The sequence below is a fragment of the Manis javanica genome, chromosome 8 (genome assembly GCF_040802235.1).
Source record: "Manis javanica isolate MJ-LG chromosome 8, MJ_LKY, whole genome shotgun sequence".
Lineage (NCBI taxonomy): Eukaryota > Metazoa > Chordata > Mammalia > Pholidota > Manidae > Manis > Manis javanica.
The window spans coordinates 108,175,415-108,199,820 of NC_133163.1; the positions used below are offsets into that span (position 1 = coordinate 108,175,415).

General features: G+C 37.6%; 1 protein-coding gene across 3 annotated transcripts in view; it reads right to left on the reverse strand.

Annotated features, from left to right (window-relative positions):
• Positions 1–24,406, reverse strand: part of ADAM10 (ADAM metallopeptidase domain 10) — a 145,270-nt gene that overhangs the window by 47,336 nt on the left and 73,528 nt on the right. For all 3 annotated transcript variants that reach the window (XM_017654155.3, XM_037020967.2, XM_073211907.1), the window contains one exon: positions 10,405–10,505. In XM_017654155.3, coding sequence (XP_017509644.3) covers positions 10,405–10,505 — 101 coding nt within the window. The remainder of the gene's footprint in view (positions 1–10,404; positions 10,506–24,406) is intronic.

Below are 24,406 nucleotides of genomic sequence, written 5' to 3' on the forward strand. Positions count from 1 at the left end.
TCCCTTAACTATGTCTTTTGAAAATATTATTTTAATTTTGACCAAGTCCAGTTTATAAATTCTGTAAGGCAGGTATTTTTTTTGTCCTAAAATATCGGTGCCTATGCCCAAATCATAAAAATTTCTCCATTTTTTTCCCTAGAAGTTTAAGTTTTAGTTTCAAGCATGCAGATTATCCACTCTGAGTTTATTTTTGTATAAGGTGTAAGTATATAGGTTGAGGTTCAATTTTGTTTTTTTATATGGATATCCAATTGTTCTGGTACCATTTGTCAGACTGCTCTTTCCTCTTTCCTCCTTAATTTACCTTGGATATTTTGCAAAAATCAACTGACTATATAGAGTATTCTGTTATATTACCTGTATGTCTATTCTTTGTCTAATTACTATCTTGGTTACTATATATTTATAGTAAATTTTAAAATCAGGTAATATAAATCTCATAGCTTTGTTCTTTTTTGAAAATTACTTTGGCCGTTTAGGTCCTTTACTCTTTGGTATAACTTTCAGATTCAGTTTGTCAATCACTAGAGAAATCCCCATTGGGATTTCTGACAGGGATTGCAGTGACTCTACAGAACAATTTGGGGAAAACTGACATGCTGAGTCTTCCAAACAATGAACACAGTATATTTCTCATATTTCTCCATTTATTTGGATACTTAATTTTCCTTGGCAATGTTTTGCAGTTTTCATGTGTATGTTTTTTGTATATATTGTTGGATGTATTCTAATTATTTTATATTCTGGATGCTATTTTCTAATTGCTTAAAATTTCATTTTCTAAATGTTAATTGCTAGTGCATACAAACAAGACTACAAATGATTTTTTCATGCTAACTTATAGCTATCCTTTGGTAAATTTACTTACTTATTTTGTAACTTTTTCTATATTCGTTAGAATTTTCTAAGCATACTCTCAATGCCATCTACAAATAAACACAGTTTACTTCCTTTATAATCTATGCGCCTTTTTTTTCCTTCCCTTACTATGCTGACAAGGACTTTGAGTACAATGCTGAATAAAAGTCTCCTTTATTTCTTGTCTAAGTAGAAAAAGATTTAGTCTATTAAGTATGATGCTAATAGATCTGAATTAGTTTCCTTTTACCTTTAGTTTGCTCAGTGTTAGGTGTTGAAACTTAACAAATGCTTTTTCACTAGTCTACTGAGATCATTATAAGGGTTTCTTCCCCTAGTATGTTAATATGGTTGATTACACTGATTGATTTTCTAATATTAAATCAATCTTACATTCCTGGTATAAATTCCATTTGACCATGATTTTTTATTCCTGATATTGTTTATTTTGTGTTTTCTATTTCTTCATCATATTAGCTAGAAGTTTACCAGTCACACTGATCTTTTCTATTGATTTTCTCATTTTTAAGGCATTGAGAGCTACTCTTACCTGTTGCTTTATTCCTTCTACTTAGGATTTTTTGTACTTCATATGTCTAGATTTTTTAAGTGGATGCTTATATGACTGACTCCTGGATCTTTCTTTTTTTCTAATATGATTATTAAAACTTTTCATTCTTTTTAGCACTGCTTTAGCTAAATCTAACAAATTTTATTATTTTGTGTTTTGTTATCATTGACTTAAATGGTTTAAAATTGCATTATTTAGAAGTGTATGATTTAATTTCTAAATATTTGGAGTATTTCCAGATTTTGTTACTGATTTCTAATTTAACTCCTGTGAGACCTAAGAACTTATTCTATATAATTTCAGTCCTTTTAAATATATTGAGACTTCTTTTATGGCCTAGCATATTTTAGCAATCGTTCCATGTGTACACATCAAAAGAATTATATTCTGCAACTGTTGAGTGGAGGGTTCTCTAAATGTCGATTCAGTCAGGTTGGTTGACAGTGGTGTTTGAGTGTCCTATATCCTTACTGCTTATCTGTTTACCTCTTTTATCAATTTATCAACTTGTCTACTCAGAAATGAGTATGGTCTCCAGCTATAATTTGTAGACTTTTCCATTTCCCCTTTCAGCTTTCTCAGTTTTTCCTTCACATATTTCATAGCTCTATTAACTAACAGTTAGAATTAGCCCTTCATAAAATGACATTTTTATCATGCAATGTTACTCTTTGTCACAATAATATTCTATGAAATAAAATATAGTTAGATATTAATATGGTCAGTCCAACAATCTTTGATTAGTGCTTTCATGATACATGTTTTGCCATTCTTTTAAACTGTGTCATTGAAATTGAATTTCTTTTAGAAGGATTTGGTTTTGCTTTTTCAATTACTCTAATCTCAGCTTTTTAAATGTATGTGTTTAATCCATTTACACTTAATGTAATTATCAATATGGCTCAATTTAAACTTATCACATTATTTTCTATTTGTCCCATATGTTCTTTCTTTTCTTCTCCCTTTTCTTACCTTCTTTTGGATTAACTGAGCATTTAAAATTACATCTGATTTCCTTTATTGACCCGTTAACTACATTTCCTTTATTTTTTTTCACTGGTTGCTCCAGGGCAGGGGACATTTTTGCAAACTTCTTAAGCGGTCTAACAGTAAATACTTAAGACTTTCCAGCCATGTTGTCTCTGTTACAACTAGTGAACTCTACCAATGTAGTGCAAAGGCAACCCCAGACATTTATCTGTGAATGGCATTGCTGTGTTCTGATAAAACTTCACCTACAAAAACAGGCAGCTGGCTCATGGGTTGTAGTTTACTGAGCTCAGTACTAGGGTTTATAATATCCATCTTTTACACAGCACAGCTGCTTGTCAAAATTATAGCAACACTTCATGTACAATTTAAGAAAAAAATATACACTTCCATTCTTCCTCCTCTTACCCTTTGTGTTGTTATAAGTTTTGATATGTTATATATCATAAGCCCACTTTACACTGTTACTACTTTGACTTAAGTTATTAACTCTTAAAGAAATTTTTTTAAGGAGAAAAAAGTCCTATTTATGTACATATTTATTATTTTCTGTTCTTCAGTTCTTTGTATAAATCTGAATCTCCATGTGGTATCCTTTTTCTACCCAAAGAACATCCCTTAACATTTTTTGCAATGCAGATTCTTAGACGCAAATTTTTTTAGCTTTCATCTAAAGATCTCTAATTTGCTCTCATTTTTTAATGTTTTCATATGACAAAGAATCTTAGTTTGACAGTTTTTCTTTCAATATATTAAAGATGTCATTGTATATATGTCTTCAATTAGCAATGTGTGATGAGAAGTCAGCAGTTATGCTTATACTTGTTCCCATGTGTAAACACACCTTCTTTTCTACAGCTACTTTTATGATTTTCTCATACCAGCAGTTTCCAATAATTTGATTAGAATATGTCCTGGTATGGTTTTGTGTTTATCCTGCTTGGGTTTCACTGAGCTTCTTAGACCATGGATTAAATTTTTCTTCAAGTCTTAAAATTGTGGAGGCATTAATTTGTCAAATATTTTTAATTCATCCCCTGCTCCCTGGAATCCAACTATTTACTCCCTAAGCTTAGATCTCAAGAGTGTCTATTGTTTTACTGTCCTTTATTCAAATTTCCTCATAGTTATCTTCTGTAGTAACTGGTTGGTTCTTAAGTCTATCCATTACAATTTTCAATCCAGAGAATGCACCTTTTAGTTTTATAAGTTACATCTGGTTCTTTATTATAATTTGTATTTTCTCCTTTCTTCATGTTTTTCTGTAATTCTTTGAATTTTTTAGTAATAGTTGTTTTAGAGTCTTTGTGTACTAATGTCTATAATTTCTGGTTCTGCTTCTATCTGGATATTTTTATCCTAATAATGGATTACATTTTTTAACTGCTTGCCATCTAATATTTTTTGAATGCCAGACATTATGAATATTGCATTGCTGAGTATCTGCACTGTATGTCATCCTTTAACAAGTATTATTAAGCTCTGTTCTGACAGATGGTTAATTTACTTGAAATTCAGCTTAGTTAGGGCAAGTCTAAAGTAGCCTTTACTCAGGTGAGGTTAGTCTACTACTAGCATGGCTTGAAATCTCTCTCAAGTGCAAAAACTGGTAGTTGTTCCGTTCATAGATTTCCCTATATTTTGTCATTCCCTGTGGTTGTCTTGTAGTTTTCTAATAGAATCTCTCCCTGTGCATGCACAGATTAGTATTCAGCTACGACTCAAGGTGACCTCTACTCAGATTATCTGGAGATTTTTCTCCACACAGCTCTCTCAAGTACTCTGCCCATAAGCCCAGATACTTGTTTTCCTGAACTTTGACCTGTTGTCCAATATTTGCAAACAATTGTTCCATATAACTTTGTTCAGTTTTCTAGTTGTTTTTTTACAGGAGGGCTAGTTAGTTCAATACCAGTTACTCCATCACAACTGGAAAGGAAAATTCCCACTTATTCTACTAACCAAGAGTGTCAGAGCTTTCACTTTGGACATTTCATCTATTTAGAGTTTCATTTTAAATATTATATGACATAGACACCCAACTTTATCTTTCTCCAAATGAACAAAGTTTTTGGCAGGCTCCATTTATTCAACAGTCTCTATTTTTCCTCACTTACTTGAGATTCCACCTCTCAATAACAAAGTTCCATAAATGTGGGTCTCTTCCGGAGTATTCAATTGTATTCTTCTAGTCACTTGATTCATCTCTATGCTAATACCATGCTCTCAATTATTATAATAAATCTTATTATGTTCTCAGGTAGATCCCTTTTTCTTGCTCACTACCTTTAAGTGGGTCTTGGTCTTTACTTTTCTGAATAACGTTTTAGAGCCATCAAGTGCTGTGAATAACCCTGTTGTAATCTGTGTTGGAATTACAGGAACTGAAAAATTAATATAGGGAAAATTGGCATTTTTATGATATTAAGTATAATTTTCCACTAACATATTATCTCTTTATTTAAAATCAATCTTTAACATTTCTTATAAAATTTTATAATTTTCCTTACAATCCTGTTTTACATTTATTCTTCCATGCATGATTTTATTGATATTATTACTAATGATGCCCTCTCTTTCATTACATTTCTGGTAGCCCACTGCTGATATAAAGAAATGTAACCTACCTTTGTGTATTAATGTTATATCTAGCCACTGTTGACCTCCTTTATATCTAGCAATCTAGTCTCATCCTCTCTGTCCACACTGCCAATAACTTAGTACAACCCACTATCACTTCTCAACTGCAACAACTTCTATTAAGCCTCCCGGTTTCTAGTCTTCCACCCAACTCTGGAGCTAAAAATTCTTCAATGGTTTGCATTCTCTTTGGCTTTTGTATATACTTTTTCTCCTGTCTTTCTCACTCTTCATGGCCAACCTAACTTCTGATTATTATTTTAGTTTCTGATTGTTGTACTCAAATATTTCACAGGCTAGGTTAACTATTCCTCTTGTGTGTGGAATATTACCCTATGCTTAACCTTCTTCTATCTCTTACCACCCACAATTAAAGTTTCTCTGTGTCTCCAATTAAAACTATATAAACTTTTTAAGGATGAGCCTTTATCTTCATCTCCATATGTTCCCAGAATCTACCACAGTCTCTGATATATGGCAGAAGATCAATGCATAATTATTCAATGAACACAAGAATAAAATCTCACTTATTCTTGAATGATCCACTTTAAATAAAGATTTATGCCCTTTTGCAGATTCAAAAAACCCCCACAAATTTGCATTTGTGCCTCCAGGAACATTACTCCACCCTATTACTTTTAGAAAGAATGTCCCAAGTATATGAAAAATGTTCTAGCATAAAAATGTTTTTTCATTTTAAACTTGTGTTTTGAATAACTTACAAACAGACCTATTACCTATGACTACAAAAGAGGTCATAAAAAGGATAAGAGAAAAATTGCCAAATGTTGCAAAAATTTACAATTAAGTTATCAAAAGTATTGCAAGTTTTATTAGGGTTTGCTTAGGGACACATGATTTTCAGCATTAAACTGGGAAAGTCTCAGGCAAACAGAGGAAGTTGGTCACTCCAATTTTCATACTAATACAAATACTTATATTTATACAAAACACATTCAGATTAAATTTTTTGTGGTTTAACAATAAAACATGGAAGAGTATATTCCGGTCATGTACTGTAATGTTTTTTTAGTCATGCAGACTTGTATTCCAATCTCAGTTCCACATCATTTTTTTTTCCTTTCTTTTATTGAAGCATAGTTAATATTGGTTTCAGGTATGCAAAACAGTGATTCAACAGTTACCTAAATTACTAAAACGCTCACCCCAATAAGTGTTATTGTTAACATACAATGATATTGCAATATTACTGACTATACTCCTACGCCGTACTTTCATTCCATGTCTAATTTATACCATAATTTGGACTTTGTGCCTCATTATCCCCTTCCCCTATTTCACGCATCTCCCCACTTTCCTCCCCTATGGAAACTACAAGTATCTTCTCTGTATCTATGAATCTATTTTTATTTTGTTCGTTTGTTTTAGGTTTCTTTTTTCACACATAAGTGAAATCATCCAGTATTTGTCTTTCTTCACCTAGTTTATTTCACTTAGCATAATACCTTCTAGGTCCATCCATACTGTTGCAAATGACAAGATTTCATTCCTTTTTATTGCTGAGTAATTGTCTGTTGTATACACATACCACTTCTTTATCCATTCATCTATTAACTTTTTGGTTGCTTCCATATCTTTGCTATTGTAAATGATGCAGCAATAAACAGAGGAGTTTGTTTCTTTGGGTATATACACAGAAGTGGAATTACTGGGTCATATGGTATTTCTATTTTTAGTTTTTGAGGAAACTCCATACTGCTTTTAATAATAACTGGACCAATTTACAATCCCACCAACAGTGCAGGAGGGCTACCTTTTCTCCACATCCTCATCAATACTTGTTATTTCTTGTCTTTTGGATAGTGACCATTCTAACTGGTGTAAGGTGATATCTTATTGTAATTTTGATTTGCATTTCCCTGATGATTAGCGACATGCAGCACCTTTTCATGTGCCTGTCAGCCATCTGTATTTCTTTTTTGGAAAAATGTCTGCTCAGATCCTCTGTCCATTTTTTAATTGGGTTATTTGCTTCTTTGGTGTTGAGTTGTATGAGTTCTTTATACATTTTGGATGTTGGCCCCTTCTCAGATACATCATTGGCAAATATATTCTTCCATATGGTTAGCTGCCTTTTAGTTTTGTTGAGGGTTTCTTTTGTGTACAGAAGCCTTTTAGTAAAATATAGTCCCACTTTTTCATTTTTGCTTTTGTTTCCCTTGCCCAGGGAGTGTATCCAGAAAAAAATAACCAGCGCTGATGTTCAACAGATTCCAGCCTGTTTTCTTCAAGTTTATGGTTTCATGTCTTACATTTAGATCTTGAATACATTTAGAGTTCACATTTGTGTATGATATAAGACAGTGATCCAGTTTAATTCTCTTTCATGTAGCTGTCCAGTCTTCCCAACACCATTTAATGAAAAAACTGTCACTTCCCCATTATTCATTCTTGTTTCCTTTCTCATATATCAATTAACCATATATGTGTGGGTTTATTTCTGGGTTCTCTATTCTGTCTCATTGATCCATGTATCTATTCTTGTACCAGTAACATACCGTTTTAATCACTGTAACTTTGTAGTCTAGCTTGAAATCAGAAAGTATGACACCTCCCAGCTTTCTTCTTCTTTCCCAAGACTGCTTTGGCTATTTGGGGTCTCTTGTAGTTTCATACAAATTTTAAGATTATTTGCTCTTGTCCAGTGAATGCCAATGGTATTTTGACGGTGATTGCACTGAATCTGTAAATTGTTTTGGGAAGGATGGCCATTTTGACAATATTAATTCTTCCTAACCATAAGTATGGGATATTCATTTATTTGTGTCTTCTTCAATTTCTTTCATCACTGTCTTGTAGTTCTCAGAGTACAGGTCTTTCACCTTCTTGATTAGGTTTATTCCTAGGTGTTTTATTCCTTTCAATGTAACCACAAACAGAATTGTTTTCCTGATTTCTGTTTCTGCTAGTTTATTAGCATATAAAAATACAATCGATTTCTGTATATTGGTTTTATACAACTTTACTGAATTCACTTACTAGCTCTAATAGATTCTGGGTGGTCTTTAGGGTTTTTTATATATATATATATATAGAGTATCATGTCATCTACAAATAGACAAGTTTTACTTCTTCCATACCAATTTAGATGCCTTTATTTCTTTTTCTTGTCTGACTGCTGTTGCTAGCTCTTCCAGTACTATGTTGAATAAAAGTGGTAAGAGTAGACATCTTTGTCTTGTTCCTATTCTTAGAGTAAAAGCTTTAGCTTTTCACTATATTCGTATTACATTGGCTGTGGGTTCGTTGTATATGGCCTTTATTATGTTGAGGTATGTTCCCTCTATACCCACTTTCTGGAGAATTTTTATCATAATGGATTTCAAATTATGTCAAATGTTTTTTCTGCATCTGTTGTGATGTGCTGCATATGGCTTTTATCCTTCCTTTTGTTAATGCAGTATATAATGTTTAGTGATTTGAGGATACTGAACCATCCTTGCATTTCTGGAATAAATCCCACTTGGTGGTAATGAATGACTCTTTTCATGGACTTTTGAATTTGGTTTGCTAATATTTTGTTGTATATTTTTGCATCTATGTTCATCAAGGACATTGGTCTGTAATCTTTTTTGTAGTCTTTGTTTGGTTTTGGTATTAAGAGGAATGCTGGCCTCACAGAATGAGTTTACAAGAATTCTTTCCTCTTCTATTTTTTGGACTACTTTAAGGACAGGCATTAGTTCTTCTTTAAATGTTTTGTAGAATTCACCTGGGAAGCCATCTGGTCCTGAATTTTTATTTTGTTGGGAGTTTTCTGATTACCAATTCAATTTCATTCATGGTAAATGGTCTGCCAGATTTTCTATTCCTTCTTGGGTCAATCCTGGAAGACTGTATTTTTCTAGAAATTTATCAATTTCTTCTAGATTGTCTAATTTATTGACATATAATTCCTAATAGAATTCTCTTATAAATTCTTTGAATTTCTGTGGTGTCAACTAAAACATCCTTTTCATTTCTGATTTTGTGTCCTCTCCTTTTTTACTTATTAAGTCTGACTAAGGGGTTTATCTATTTTATCTTCTCAAAGACCCAGCTCTTGGTTTCACTGATTTTTTCTATTGTTTTCTTAGTCTCTATTTCATTTATTTGTTATTGTTATTATTATTGTGTCCCTCTTACTAACTTTGGGCTTTGTTTTCTTTTCTAGTTCCTTCAGTTGTAAAGTGAGAGATTAAGATTGTTCTTGTTTTTTGAAGTAGGCCTGTATTGCTGTGAACTTCATTCTTAGAACCACTTTTGCTGCATCTTATATATCTGAACAATAGTGCTTCTGTTTTCATTCATCTCCATGTACTGCAGTTCCTCTTTTCTGTTCACTGATCCATTATTTAGAAGCATGTTGTTTAGCCTCTATGTGTTTGTGGTTTTTCCAGTTTTTCTCTTGTAACTGATTGTTTCTTATCATTGTGGTCCAAAAAAGATGCTTGATATAATTTACATTTTCTTAAATTTATTGAGACCTGTTTTGTGATCTGTCCTGGAGAACATTTTATGTGCACTTGAGAAAAATGTGTAGTCTGTTGATATGGTGTGAAATGTTCTGTATGTTACCTATTAAGACCCTCTGGTCCAATGTGTTATTGAATGTCACTGTTTTCTTACTGATTCTTTTTCCTGTCTGGGTGATCTATCCATTAATGTAAATGGGGTATTAATGTCTCCTACTATTATTGTTACTATCAAGTTCTCCCTTTAGATTGTTATTATTTACTTCATACATTTAGGTACTCCTATGTTAGGTGGATACTTATAATTGTTATATCCTCTTGTTGGATTCATCACTTTATCATTATGAAAGTTCCTTGTCTCTTTGTTATTTTCTTCATTTTGAAATCTTTTTTGTCTGATATAAGTATTGCCACTACTGATTTTTCTCACTTCTATTTGGATGGAGTACCTTTCTTCCATCCCTTCACTTTTAAACTATATGTATCTTTAGGTCTGAAGTGAGTCTCCTGTAGGCAGCATACAGATGGGTCTTCTTTCTTTATCCATTCAGCCACCCTATGTCTTTTGATTAGTGCATTTCATCTGTTTATATTTAGAGTAATTGATATGTATATACTTTTGCTATTTTGTTAATTGTTTTCTGGTTGTTTTTGTAGTTCTTTGCTGTTCCTTTCTTCCTCCCTTCCCTTGTACCATGTCTTTATTGTAGGGAAGTTACCTGACCTCTTTGAGCATTAAAAGACACAAGCACTTTCCCTCAGTGATAGACATCTTTCAGAAGTTCTAGAACATGTATTTTTAATGCAGGAACACATGCCCAAGTTAATCTCCACTCCTTAAATGCCAGCTAGTATTAAAATCCTTACCTGTGTTACTTCCTCTACACCAGTCATCTGGTACTTCCTCATCCTTTCAAATACTGAATGATCTGCACAACCCCCCTGTGGGCCATATTTATGGGGATAGTCTAAAATGCAAAGAAGAAACGTCATTACTGTTCACATGTTTAGATATTACCAATTATCTTATAAATGAAAAATTACCTGTTATAATTAATGAAAGCCCATAAATGCTTACTGAGCACCTATGGGGAAGGCATTACACTAGTCATTCTCATTTTAAAACCTAGCAGGTTTTTAAGTTCTCCTTCAACAAAACATCAGTGGTCTCTAGATTTTTGTCATACAGATGATCTGCGAGTTCTAAAACAGGACAATAATCATTCTGTATTCTGGATTTAACTTCCCCAACCTTTCCCACTTTAGATACATAAAGCATCTTAATACAGTAATTCATTCCATTTTTGTAATTTATAACTTTCCCTCCAAACATATTAAATTTCCTGTGCTGCAAGCATACAAAACTACCTCAATCTGAGCTACAGCTAATATAATACTAGGGCAACCTGAAGTGATAGAATCCTGCAAGGGGAAAGAGCCTGCAGGCCTTTGGAGGTAAGGAGTTCAGAAAGATGATGGGGGGAGAGAACAGTGGTGGGTGACCCGAAGATGGGTTTTTTGTATTCTTGAATGAGGACAGCAGCCACTGCTAGGGCTCGCAGGCAAGGAGCCCATTCCTGAATAGTAGGATCTAGTTTTTTGGAAAGGTAGGCAACCGGGGCAAAGGAGGGGCAAAGAGAAGCCCTACTTTTCTGAGACATATAGAGAAAAGGGACATGTGAGGTCAGGCGAGTGCAGAGCAGGGGCTTGTAGAAGGGCCAGCTGGAGTCTATAGAAGGGCTTAGCTACGGGCATCAAGAGGGGCTCAGCAAGAGGTCCTTGGGATGCTTCATAGAGGGGGGCAGCCAGGAGTGAAAAGGTGGGGATCCATGAACGAAGGAACCCAGCAAGACCCAGGAAAGAGAGAATTTCATCTTTGTTGTTTGGAACGAGCATGGTTTGGAGAAGTTTTTTCCAGTCTATGGTAATGGCCTTGTAGCCTGGAGAGAGCTGAACTCCCAGGTAAGTGACCTGAGCAGCAGACAGCTGAACTTTGGAGGGTGAAACCCAATAGCTGTGTTCTGAGAGAAAGTTTAAAAGGAGAATAGTATCCTATTGAGAGGTTTGTAGGGAGGGACTGCACAGGAGATCATCTACATATTGAAGGAGGGTGGAGCTTGAGAGAGCAAGGGATTTGAGGTGTTGTGTTAGAGCCTGTCCAAAAAGGTGGGGACTATCTCTAAAGCCTTGGGGAAGGACTGTCCAGGTCAACTGAGTAGAAGTCTGGGTGGCAGGATTGGTTCAGGTGAAAGCAAATAGATTTTGAGAGTTGGGACGGAGGGGGATAGTGGAGAATGCATCTTTGAGGTCAAGGACAGAAAAGTGAGTGGTGGAAGCAGGAATGGTGGACAATAAAGTATAGGGGTTAGGGACCACAGAATGGATGGGAACAACAGCTGCATTAACTACTCTCAGGTCCTGGACAAGCCTGTAAGAACCATTAGGCTTTTTAACTGCCAGTATAGGAGTATTGAAAGGGGAATTGGCTGGTCGTAGTAGCTGTTTGTATAAAAGTTCCTGGATAACTGGCTGCAGGCCCAGTAAACTCTTGAGGGGCAGCGGGTACTGAGGCTGAGAGGGAAAAGAGGCAGGGTCTTTAAGTCTGATAATTACTGGGGGGCAGGTGGAGATAGAGGGGGTGAGGGTATCCCAGACTACAGGGTGGACAAGAAGGGGGGGCAGAGGAAAAGGAGAGCGAGGGAGGGAGGTTTGCAGCGGGTTGGAGGGCAAGTAAAAGTGGGACTGAAGGTGAGTTGGAGTTGAGGAGCAGTCCAGGAGTGAAAGTAATGGAAGCTCCAACCTTGTGTAATAGGTCTCTTCCCATAAGGGGGATGGGAAAATGGGGAATCACCAAAAAGGAGTGAGAGAGGGCAAGGCCTCTAAAGATGCAGTGAAGCATGGGGGTTTGTAAAGGTTGATAAGGTGTGCCCTCTACCCCGACTATAGAGGATTGTGAGAGGGAGGTAGGTCCCCAAAACTCCTTCAGGACTGAGTAGTGGCCCCAGTGTCCAAAAGGAAAGAGTTGGGCCTACCTGCTACCACAATGGTTACCCGGGGCTCCTGTACAGTGATGGTGGTGGTTGGGTGGAGGAGTCCCAGGCCCCCTCAATCATAAGTTGCCAGACCCAGAAGGTCTATGTGTGGAGTGTTAGAGCTGGATGGCCTGGCACCTCTCAGTGTGCGAGGACAGTCAACAGCCCAGTGTCCCTCCTGATGGCACTTCAGGGCATGGACCGGAGGGCTTCCGGGGATTTAAGCAGGCTCTAGCCCAATGATCTGTTTGACCACATTTGAAGCATGGACCAGGAGGTCCTCTTGGCTGCCTATTAGGAGGTGAGGATACCCGAGCATGAGTGGTTGGGGTAGATTGAAAGGCCTTAGCCAGCATTTGATATTTTTGTTTATCAGCTTTTTCACCTCTTCCATTATATACTTTGAAGGCCACTGCCAGGACTTCTGCCTGAGGAGTTAAGGGTCCCTTCTCTAGATGTCTAAGTTTAGTCTTAATGTTGGGGAAACTCTGGGTGAAGAAGTAGGTCATTAATAATTGTCTCCCATCTAGGATCTCAGGGTCTAGGTTTGTATATTGTAAAATAGCTTTGGTGAGGCGGTCTAGAAACATAGAGGGACTCTCAGTTTTATCCTGAATGACCTCCCGGAGTTTTTCATAGTTAATGGCTTTATTGGCTGACTTCCTGAGACCCGCCGTGAGGGAGGTGATGAATTGATCTCGACTGGTGACTCCCCCTGCCGTATTATAGTTCCAATTAGGGTCTCGGTCAAGAACCGCCGCAGCACCAATGGGATGAGCTGGAGTAGTTTGGTGAACCTCATTGGCATGAGTTCTAGCCTGTTCCCAGACTCGCCTATGCTCTTCGGGCAAAAATGTGTTGGATAGGATCATGTGAATATCATGAAAGGAAAGATCATATGACTGAGTTAGGTACTGGAGCTCTTTTATGTAAGTAGCTGGGTTGCAGGTGAAAGGGCCTAATCATTTCTCAATTTGAGATAGGTCGGAGAGAGAGAAAGGGACATGGACCCGGACGATGCCCTCTGTACCGGCTACTTCCCATAGTGGGGTTAGGATCTGGGTTCGAGAGCGAGTGACTGGAGGACTTGGTAGGGGATCTCAGGATGGGAGGGAAACTGGTTGCAGTTGAGGAGGCGGGGTTGTTGCCATATTATAGTCCCAATTAGGGTCTCTGTCAGGAACCACCTCAGCACCCATTGGACGGTGGGAGTTGAGAGGGAGGAGGCTGGGCAGTTTCCGTGGTGGCACCAGGCAGACTAGATGGTTGAGGAGGAGGAGGAGGAGGAGGAGGAGAAGGAGGAGATGCCATGGGGATTTGGGGTCAGTAGGGTGGGGGTTCAACAGCGGGGTCAAAGTCAGAAGATGCAGTGGGATCTGGTTTGTTGGAGGGTAAGGACTTTAAGGCAAGTAGTAGGTGTTTAGGATTTCCGGGGAGACAGAGAGAGGGCTCGGTTCGGAGGTAGGAGAAAGCCTGGATATACGGAATCTCTTTCCGTTTGCCCATCTGCTCACAGACGTTGTATAAGTTGCAGAAAATTTTAGGATCTAAAGAGCCATTGGGAGGCCATTTAGACTGATTGTCCAAGGAATGTTGTGGCCAAATCTCATTACAGTAGCAAATAAGCTTAAAAGGTTTGAGGTCTGGAGTGAGGTGGAGGGGTTTTACATTATTGAGTAAGCACCCTAGCGGTGAATCTGCGGGAATGGAGGGGGGCCAGATCCCATGGTGAGAATGAGACCGTTCACAAGTCGCTGAGGTGTCCCAGAGTGATCGAGAAGGTCGCGGAGGAGACCATACACAGTTAGGGGGTCATCACCACCTCTAACCGAGCAGTCGAGGCGAAAACACCGAGGAGGCTTGGTACCTGGTACCAGTTTACGAGTAGATAAAGGGGGACCAGGCCTCAGTGAATGAGGATTCTCACCATGGGGAGGCAGAGAAGGGTTGACTGTGGGGATAACCATGACTCTGAAAGTCATGGTTGGGGGTGCCCCTGTCCCGGAGGAGCCCTTGGGGGTGCCAGACACTCAATGGTCACTTCCCACATTCCAAAGGGACATTTAAGTCAACCACGAAGGGGAGACTTACCAAATTGAAGGCCGGTGTTGGGCGAAAAGATGAGCGACCAGGGAAATGGGCGGTGAGCCCGTGGAGGAGGATCGGGCAGTGAGGGTTCCCAAAGCAGCTCAGATTCCCAGAGGAAGAGCAAAGTCAGTGGGAGAACCTCATCCGAAGTCATGGCACCAATGAAAGGGTATCTCGCTGCGACCCTCCTTACCCGAGAACGGTAAGGAGGAGACATGGGCCCATGCAAGAGATTTTATTATTGGAAAAAGAAAATGGCTGCCCCCAGAGAGAGAGCAGCCTCCTGGTGCAGAGCGTTGTGCCTTTTACAGTGGCGGAGTGGAAAAGTACCGCTTGGCCTGTTGCCTTGGGGGCAGGTCGGAATGCTTAGAGATAAGGTGAGGCAAGTCCAGGCAAGTCCAGACATGATTTTCACTGGCCTATGTGCTTGGGACCATGAGGTAAATGGAGGATAAAGTACTCTATTCTTGTAAGTTCTATTACTATTTTTCAGTTTTTCAAAAGAGGATTTACTCAAGATTTTCAGTTTTAAAATGCACAAAACTGTGAGGCTCATTAGCAACAGTAAGTCTGCTACATAATGATTATGTCAAAACAAAATTTTTGTTTTCATATATATTTAGTTCAACTAATGTATTTCAAAATGTCAGTTGATACACCTGATTTAATTCAAATGTGAGAAATAACAAGTATCGTAATCTGATTATGATAGAAATTAGGATTTACCTTTATGCAAAGTATACTATGCAATACACTTTGAATCTGCTCCTACACAGGCACAAAAGAGTATTTCTGGAAGAATGAATTTTAGAGCTTCCAAACACTTGAACAATTGTATGTGCATGGCACTTAGTCGAACATCTTATTTAATTCAGGAACAGAACAAAATATTCCTACCTTAAACAACTGTAACATTATTTTTTTAATGTAATGATAAGGAAACCCAAAGAATATACATGTTTGATTTATACATAATCAGTAATCCTTATGCTTCATTGTAACACAATAAAATTAAATGCTTTCCAAATATTAATAATACTAAGCACACTGGCACTCTGCTGTCATCAGTACATTGACACTGATGCTGGGCATTTGAACATTAAAGAAATCAAACAAGTACACCTAATGTATATCTCATGTCAATAAAATATATAAAGATATTTATATACATAAATAAACATATACAGTTGTACACACATATATTTGTGACACTGTATATATAGCTGCTATTAGAGTGGATTTCTTTCTACCACTCCTTCATAGTCAGAAGGCAAGCAAATACCAGTTAATACCACACCACCTATAGGCTTGTATCAGCAAGAGTTGAAAGGAAGCCAGCAGAATCTTAAGAATTACAAGCACCATCTAGCCAGCCATCACAAGCCAGGATGAAAAGATAGACTAGATTCAATCGTAAGATTGTCCTGCCTCTGCCCTTCCCTTAATAGGTTGCATTTGGCTGAAATCAAGAGAGTACCCTATGTATCAGGAAATTACCTGCCCTAGCCCATCATCTGGGAGGGGTGAAATGACTCCTGCAACATTCCTCAACTCTTGTCAGGAAGACTACAGCAGGAAGCAAGGGGTAACTCCAGAATTCTTTCTGTTCTTAGGCAGACATTCCCCTGACCCTCACTTCACTAAACACATCTATCTACCATTTTTCTGCCCTGGGACTGTCAGGGCTATTCTCACTGAAGCCTGGCATTTACACTTTGAGACTATACCACTAACTACTCTAACTTATTATAGGTATTTGCTGCCCCCAAGTCACTGCTTCCCTCTATTTCCTTATTTTTAGTTCCTAAACTAACTTTCACTCTCTCTAACCTCACACATTCATAATTCTTAGGGATTCCAACATTCATGTTGATGATCCTTCCAACATACTTAAACCAACTTTGCTCTGATGACCTCCAACTTCTTACTATTACACGGTCATACTTTTGAACCACTCCTTACAGATCACTGAAATCCCTTCATAATCTCAACTTGCACACCCTATTTTTCTTCCACCACTTATCCTTTCAGAACATTCCCTGTAGAGTCCAACAATCTTTCAACCACACTAAAACCCTTCAATCCACCAAGTTTACCACCTTATTCATTGTCTATTTTTTCTTCTCCTTATTCAGCTTAATTCCCATAGGCAATTGTTATCACAATTACTCCACAGCATATGCTTTAAACCCCTTTCCCAACTTTCAACCAAATCCTATTTAAATTAACTCTACCTACACCCCTGCAGTTGAATGGGGCTAGAGAAAAACCAGTAAATATGACTATTCCCCAAAAAATCATACTCTGTAACCTTAAGCAGCTCCATTATGTCATCTTGCAATGATACTTTATTTCCAGAGTCCATTCTTAATCCTTGATTTCCCACAAGTACAGGCAGCAAAACTGACCATCAAAGTGACCATGAAGCTATACAAAGTGATCTTACCAATGCAGAAATGTCAACTGTTCCATGACCTTTAAAATACTAAAACTAAAACTCTATTATTGTTTACAAATGTATAGGGGAATGAAAAATAAAATTTATTTAGTACACTGTAGTTTAAAACATTAGAAACATCAAGAACTAGAATGTATAGAAAGAATTACTTTATTTTTTTAACTGTATTTTATATATTATAAATAAAAGATAGACCTTCTTTTTGAAAGCTTGATACTTAGGGTGAAAAAAACAATTACAATGCAAAAAACAGTATTTACATGTTTCAAATTCTGTCAGTACAATACTCTCCCAATAGAAAAAAAAGAGAACCAAGTATAAAATTTTTTCTATATACTCTGAAAACTTCTAAGACAGCCTATTTTCCCTAGTCATCACATTAACTATGAAAATGGACAATGACATTTTCCCTATAAAATTTCTGACAATATAATCCCCATTTCTAGAAAAAGCTTTTGTTCAACTACTGAATAAGCCCTCATTGAGATGCTAAATCATAGGATGCACTGTAGTTCCCCTGAAAAGGCCAAACAGCATATTCTTTCACAAAGAATGAGTCACTGATGTAGAATATTTAGCCTATTTAAAACAAAGATCAGCTTTAAATCTATGCCTTTTTTCCAGTTCCTTTGCATGCCAAGTTCCTATTGCTTTTGTTTTGTTGTAGGAGGAGCAAATACAAATAATACATATATTGTGATACTTCCTCAAGCAGGAAATAGTTCTATTTAATTCTCAGTCACCCACTCGAGGAAGGGGGTATATGTGCTGTTCAGATTCTCTGCCCAGCAAAGTCAAACACAAAACATTCACCTCTCACTACCTACTAACTAAAGTAGACCTTGCATCCTCACTTTCCCAAGAGGTATCCCCTCCATGTGACTGACAGGTTAGAAATCTGACTCAAAAGTCCAAACCTCTGAATGTAACATGATTCCCTAACAGTCAAAGCTTTCATGTAATCCCTCCAATAACATGCTATGAATAACCAAATCCAATTAAAGATCCAACTTTTATTATATTAATTGAACTTAAAATAGACTGACTTCACAGCAGATAATACACAAAAAGTTGCTTTGTTAATACTACACGATAGATGGGTGGGGTCTTTGCCCACAAAAATGCCATTTATTCCCAATGCCAAAAATCAACAAGGAACAACTGAGAGACAGTATAAGTAAGAACAGGTTTTTTTATTTTTGGGGTGGTGGGTTGCTTTTTTATTAAGAGATGAAGAGTTTGAGGAATAGAAGAATGGGTAGGACAGACCCCAAATGTCCTTCCCACTTCTAATTCCAGTGAATAGTCATCCCTTTCCTAAAGTCCCTATTTCATCCCTGATGCCCAGTCTCTAGGGAGAATGGGAAGAGTATAAGAAGAAACTAATAGTATGATTGCCTTTGGGAAGGAAAGGAGGCTCAAGATGGTCCCCTTTTCTACATCCATTCACAACACAAGTCTCCCAAGAAACAGAGATGGTGAGCTGGGCCAGGCATGTCCTTCCCCATCCCTGGTTTTTAAGAAGAAAGAGTTAGTGTTGGGGGCTAAGTAGACCATAGATATCAAATCAATGTGAGAAATGTTACTCTATAATTCTAATCAATTATAAACAGAAACACTAGACTCTTAAGTGCATAAGGACAAAACATTTGTCCTGTTACCATCACTGTAGCCAGTATAAAAAAGTATCTTGTACAGATTAGTCAAATTATGTTAAATAATAAATTAAATCATTAAGCCTATAAAACTTGTAACTGAAACCTTAATGAAAACTTCTAATACATTTAAAGTGACCATTATTTCCATTTATTTGATTTGGGACTATAAACAGAAAATGGGTGACTCCAGGACAAATTTCTTATCTTTTCTTAAGTTCCTGAGCTGTGGCAGCTAAAAACAAGTATTGCTACAGTCCCAGTAACAGCCCTGTCATAAGAGTTACGTCTAGGATTTAGAGATCTGCACCTGCCTTCAAAGTTCAAGTCAAAAATGCCACCTCCCCTGGGAAGTCTTCCTAAATATCTGTAACACTTCCAGTGTGTTCCTACCACCCTTAGTGCTCTGATGACATTTAAGTTAACAGCATTTATCAAACTGTGACTCTCTAATACTGAATGAAAATTCCTCTTAGGTTTGTTTTTTTGAAGTTTTAACCCAATCTGTATATTCACAAATGAAAAACCAGTTGCTGAATTTAATTTTCAGTCAATAGCTGGTTTCCATACTTCTTTCCAAAGGTCATCCATTAACCAAAGACCAGTAAACTGCTGGCTCCAATAGCCTCCATTTAGCCTTCATTCTACCTCAATGACTTGGAACTATCTACCATTTTAAACTGTTTCAACATGGAAGAGTTTTAATGCCCTAACTACTTTATAGACTGACTATAAAATAGAACCTGTTCAAAATTAAGGCATTAATGCACATAAATTTCCTAATAGTATGTCAATATTATTCTTAACTACTTTATTTAAAAAACAAATAATGAGAGGAAAATTATTATTTATCAAATATTACCGATATAGGAATAAATAACAAAGTATATACACCCTCAAAGAATTTACAGTCTAGCTGGGGTATCACCCATGTAAACAAATATGCATTTAAATATTATCCTGTTAATAAATATTAAGTCTTCTGGCAATCATCCACAGTTTATTTAATATTGATCAAATTTAACTTACTCATCTAGTGTACAGCTGTATTCCTTCCATCCCTGGAAGGACTCACCAATATAACAGTCAACAGCAGTAAAGACAGACTACCCAGAACTGAGAAACCAGAAGTCTTCTAGATTATTTCTGAATGTATTCTGAAGAATGAGTACAGGTTTGGAGAAGAGAGAATATATAGACAACTAACATAAAATAAACATTCCTTCTACTCACTTGCTTTTACAAGGCTCATCTTAAATTTCTAAACTGCCCCCTTTACAAAAGCCCACGTATTAGACCTAGATATCAAAAGTCCATAGTATTTCACCCCTTTTCCCTCTTTACAAAATTTATTTTCTTTAATCAATCAACAGTTGATGAGCTGATCTCAAGGACTTTATAGATATTTTGCCTATAATAACCTAAAACTGGAAAAAACCCAAACATCCATTAATAGGTGAATGCTTAAACAGATTATGGTATCCATACACAATAGACTACAACTCATCAATAAAAAGGAATGAACTAGGGAGGAGCCAAGATGGTGGCATGAATAGGGCAGCAGAAATCTCCTCCCAAAACCATACATATTTTTGAAAATACAATAAATACAACTGTTCCTAAAAGAGAGACCAGAAGATATAGTACAACAGCCAGGCTACAACTACATCTCTGAGAACTCAGCTCCTCACGAACGGGGTAAGATACAAGCCGCGGTGCGGCAGGACCCAAGTGCTCCCCACACCCTAGTCCACCGGCGGGAGGAGAGGAGTCGGAGCAAGGAGGGAGTGGAAGCCCAGAACTGCTAAATACCCAGCCCAAGTCATTTGCACAGGGAGCACAGGCACAAATTGCGTGGTGTGCTGGATATTAGGGAAACGGAACAGTAAAATCTGTGAGCAGGTCCCTGCAGCTGGTGCCCCTGGGACAAAAGAAAAGCGAGTGGTTTTTGAAAGTCTTAAAGGAACAGGGGCTGACAGCTGGATGGAAGCGTCCCAGCACACTCAGCCCAGCTGCTGGGAATCCTGGGAAAATTCAGGCACTGAAGCCCTCCTGGGAGGCAGCGCAGCTCTGAAGCCCATCACAGCAATAAATAGCCTCATGTCCACACCCCCACCGACGCGACCCCGCCATAGCAGGGGATCACCCTGAGAGCAGCCGTGCCCACAGCAACCGCCCTGAGTCTCCTACTCAGATGCTGAGGCCAGACTCAGTGGCCCTGCCAGAGCACAGCAACAGAGGAAGCCAGGACAGGGCGCCAAGGCTCGCCAAACTCACAGGAGACCACACAGGGCTCCCCACAGGGCTTTGGGCTGCCCAGACGACTGCCCCACGTGCAGCACGGCAGGACATAAAACCGGAAGCAGCACCAAGGAGGGCAGGGCAACCAGCAAGCAGGAAGGGACATTGTTCTCCAGGCTAACACATGTGCCAACTGCCCACAACTACCTCTATAGCCATGAAAAGGCAGAAGAATCTGATACAGTGGAGAATGATCCAGACACACCTGAGAAGGAGCCTGAGGAGATAGATTTAACCAATTTTCCTGAAAAAAAATTCAAAATAAAGGTCATAACCATGCTGATGGACCTGCAGAGAAACAGGCAAGAGCTAAAGGATCAAGTTAGGAGGGAGAACACAGGAATAAAACAATCTCTGGAAGGACTTAAGAGCAGACTGGATGAGGGGCAAGAGGCCGTTAAGGGTATAGAAATCAGAAAACAGGAACCCAGAGAAGCTGACGCAGACAGAAATAAAAGTATCTCCAGCAATGAAAGAATACTAAGAGAACTGTACAACCAATCGAAACGGAGCAATTATTTGCATTATAGGGGTACCAGAAGAAGAAGAAGAGAGAGAAAAAGGGATAGAAAGTGTCTTTGAAGAAATAATTGCTGAAAACTTCCCCAAACTGGAGGAGGAATTGTCTCTCAGACCATGGAAGCCCACAGAACTCCCAACACAAGGGACCCAAGGAGAATAACACCAACACACATAATAATTAAAATGGCAAACATCAATAACAAGGACAGAGTATTAAAGGCAGCCAGAGAGAGAAAAAAGGTCACCTACAAAGGAAAATCCATCAGGCTATCATCAGACTTCTCAACAGAAACCTTACAGGACAGAAGACAATGGCATGATACATTTAATGCAATGAACCAGAAGGGCCTTGAAACAAGAATACTGTATCCAGCATGATTATCATTTAAATATGAAGGAGGGATTAAACAATTCCCAGACAAGCAAAAGTTCAGGGAATTTGCCTCCCACAAACCACCTCTACCGGATATTTTAAAGGGACTGCTCCAGATGGAAGCACTCCTAAGGCAAAATAGATGTCACAAGAGAAAATAAAATCACAACAAAGAAAGTAGACCAACCAAATACTACCTAAGGAAAAAAATAAAATCAACTACTCACAAAAGCAGTCTAAGGAAGTGCAAAAGAGTACACAATAAAACACCTAACATATAAAGAACAGAGGAGGAAGAATAAGAAGGGAGAGAAATAAAGAATCATCAGACCATGTTTATAATAAATTAAAAAGCGAGTTAAGTTAGACAGTTAGGTAGTAAAGAAGCTACCCTTGAACCTTTGGTAACCACGAATCTAAAGCCTGCAATGGCAATAAGAACATATCTCTCAATAAGCATCCTAAATGTAAATGGACTGAATGCACCAATCAAAAGACACAGAGTAATAGGATGAATAAAAAAGCAAGACCCATCTCTATGCTGCTTACAACAGACTCACCTCAAACCCAAAGACATATACAGACCAAAAGTCAAGGGATAGAAAACAATATTTCATGCAAACAATAGGGAGAAAAATGCAGGTGTTGCAGTACTAGTATCAGACAAAATAGACTTCAAAACAAAGAAAGTAACAAGAAATAAAGAAGGATATTACATAATGATAAAGGGGTCAGTCCAACAAGAGGATATAACCATTATAAATATATACGCATCCAATACAGGAGCACCAACATATGTGAAACAAATACTAACAGAATTAAAGAAGGAAATAGAATGCAATGCATTCATTTTAGGAGACTTCAACACACCACTTACTCCAAAGGACAGATCCACCAGACAGAAAATAAGTAAGGGCACAGAAGCACTGAACAATACACTAGATGGACCTAGAAGACATCTACAGAACTCTACACCCAAAGCAGCAGGATACATATTATTCTCAAGTACACAAGGAACATTTTCCAGAATAGACCACACACTAGGCCACAAAATGAGCCTCAGTAAATTCAAAAAGATTGAAATTCTACCAACCAACTTCTCAGACCACAAAGGTATAAAACTAGAAATAAATTGCACAAAGAAAACAAAAAGGCTCACAAATACATGGAAGCTTAACCACACGCTCATAAATAATCAATGGATCAATGACCAAATTAAAATAGAGATGAAGCAATATGTGGAGACAAATGACAATAGTACAAAGCCCCAACTTCTGTGTGATGCAGTGAAGGCAGTTCTAAGAGCAATGTATATAGCAATCCAGGCCTATTTAAAGAAGGAAGAACAATCCCAAATGAAGTCACAATTATTGAAATCGGAAAAAGAAGAACAAATGAGGCCCAAAGTCAACAGAAGGACATAATAAAGATCAGAGAAGAAATAAATAAAATTGACAAGAATAAAACAATAGAAAAAAATCAATGAAACCAAGAGCTGGTTCTTTGAGAAAATAAACAAAATAGATAAACCCCTAGCCAGACTTATTAAGAGAAAAAGAGAATCTACACACATCAAGAGAATCAGAAACGAAAAAGGAAAAATCATGACGGATCCCACAGAAATACAAAGAATCATTGGAGAATACTACAAGAATCTATATGCTAACAAGCTGGAAAACCTAGAAAAAATGGACAACTTCCTAGAAAAATACAACCTTCCAAGACTGACCAAGGAAGAAACAGAAAATCTAAACAGATGAATTACCAGCAATGAAATTGAAGTGGTAATCAAAAAATTACCCAAGAGCAAAACCCCTGGGACAGATGGATTTACCATGGAATTTTATTAGACATACAGGGAAGACATAACAACCATTCTCCTTAAAGTTTTTCAAAAAATAGAAGAGGAGGGAATACTCCCAAACTCATTCTATAAAGCCAGCATCACCCTAATACCAAAACCAGGCAAAGACCCCACCAAAAAAGAAAATTACAGACCAATATCCCTGATGAACATAGATGCAAAGATACTCAACAAAATATTAGCAAACCAAATTCAAAAATACATCAAGAGGATCATACACCATGATAAAGTGGGATTCATCTCAGGGATGCAAGGATGGTACAACATCTGAAAATCCAACAACATCATCCACCAAAAAAAGAAGGACAAAAACCACATGATCATCTCCGTAGAGGTTGAAAAAGCATTCAACAAAATTCAACACCCATTCATGATAAAAACTCTCAACAAAATGGGCATAGAGGGCAAGTTCCTCAACATAATAAAGGCCATATATGATAAACCCACAGCCAAGATCATACTGAACAGCGAGAAGCTGAAAGCTTTTCCTCTAAGATCGGGAAGAAGACACGGATGCCCACTCACCACACTGTTATCCAACATAGTAGTGGTGTAGGTCCTAGCCATGGCAATCAG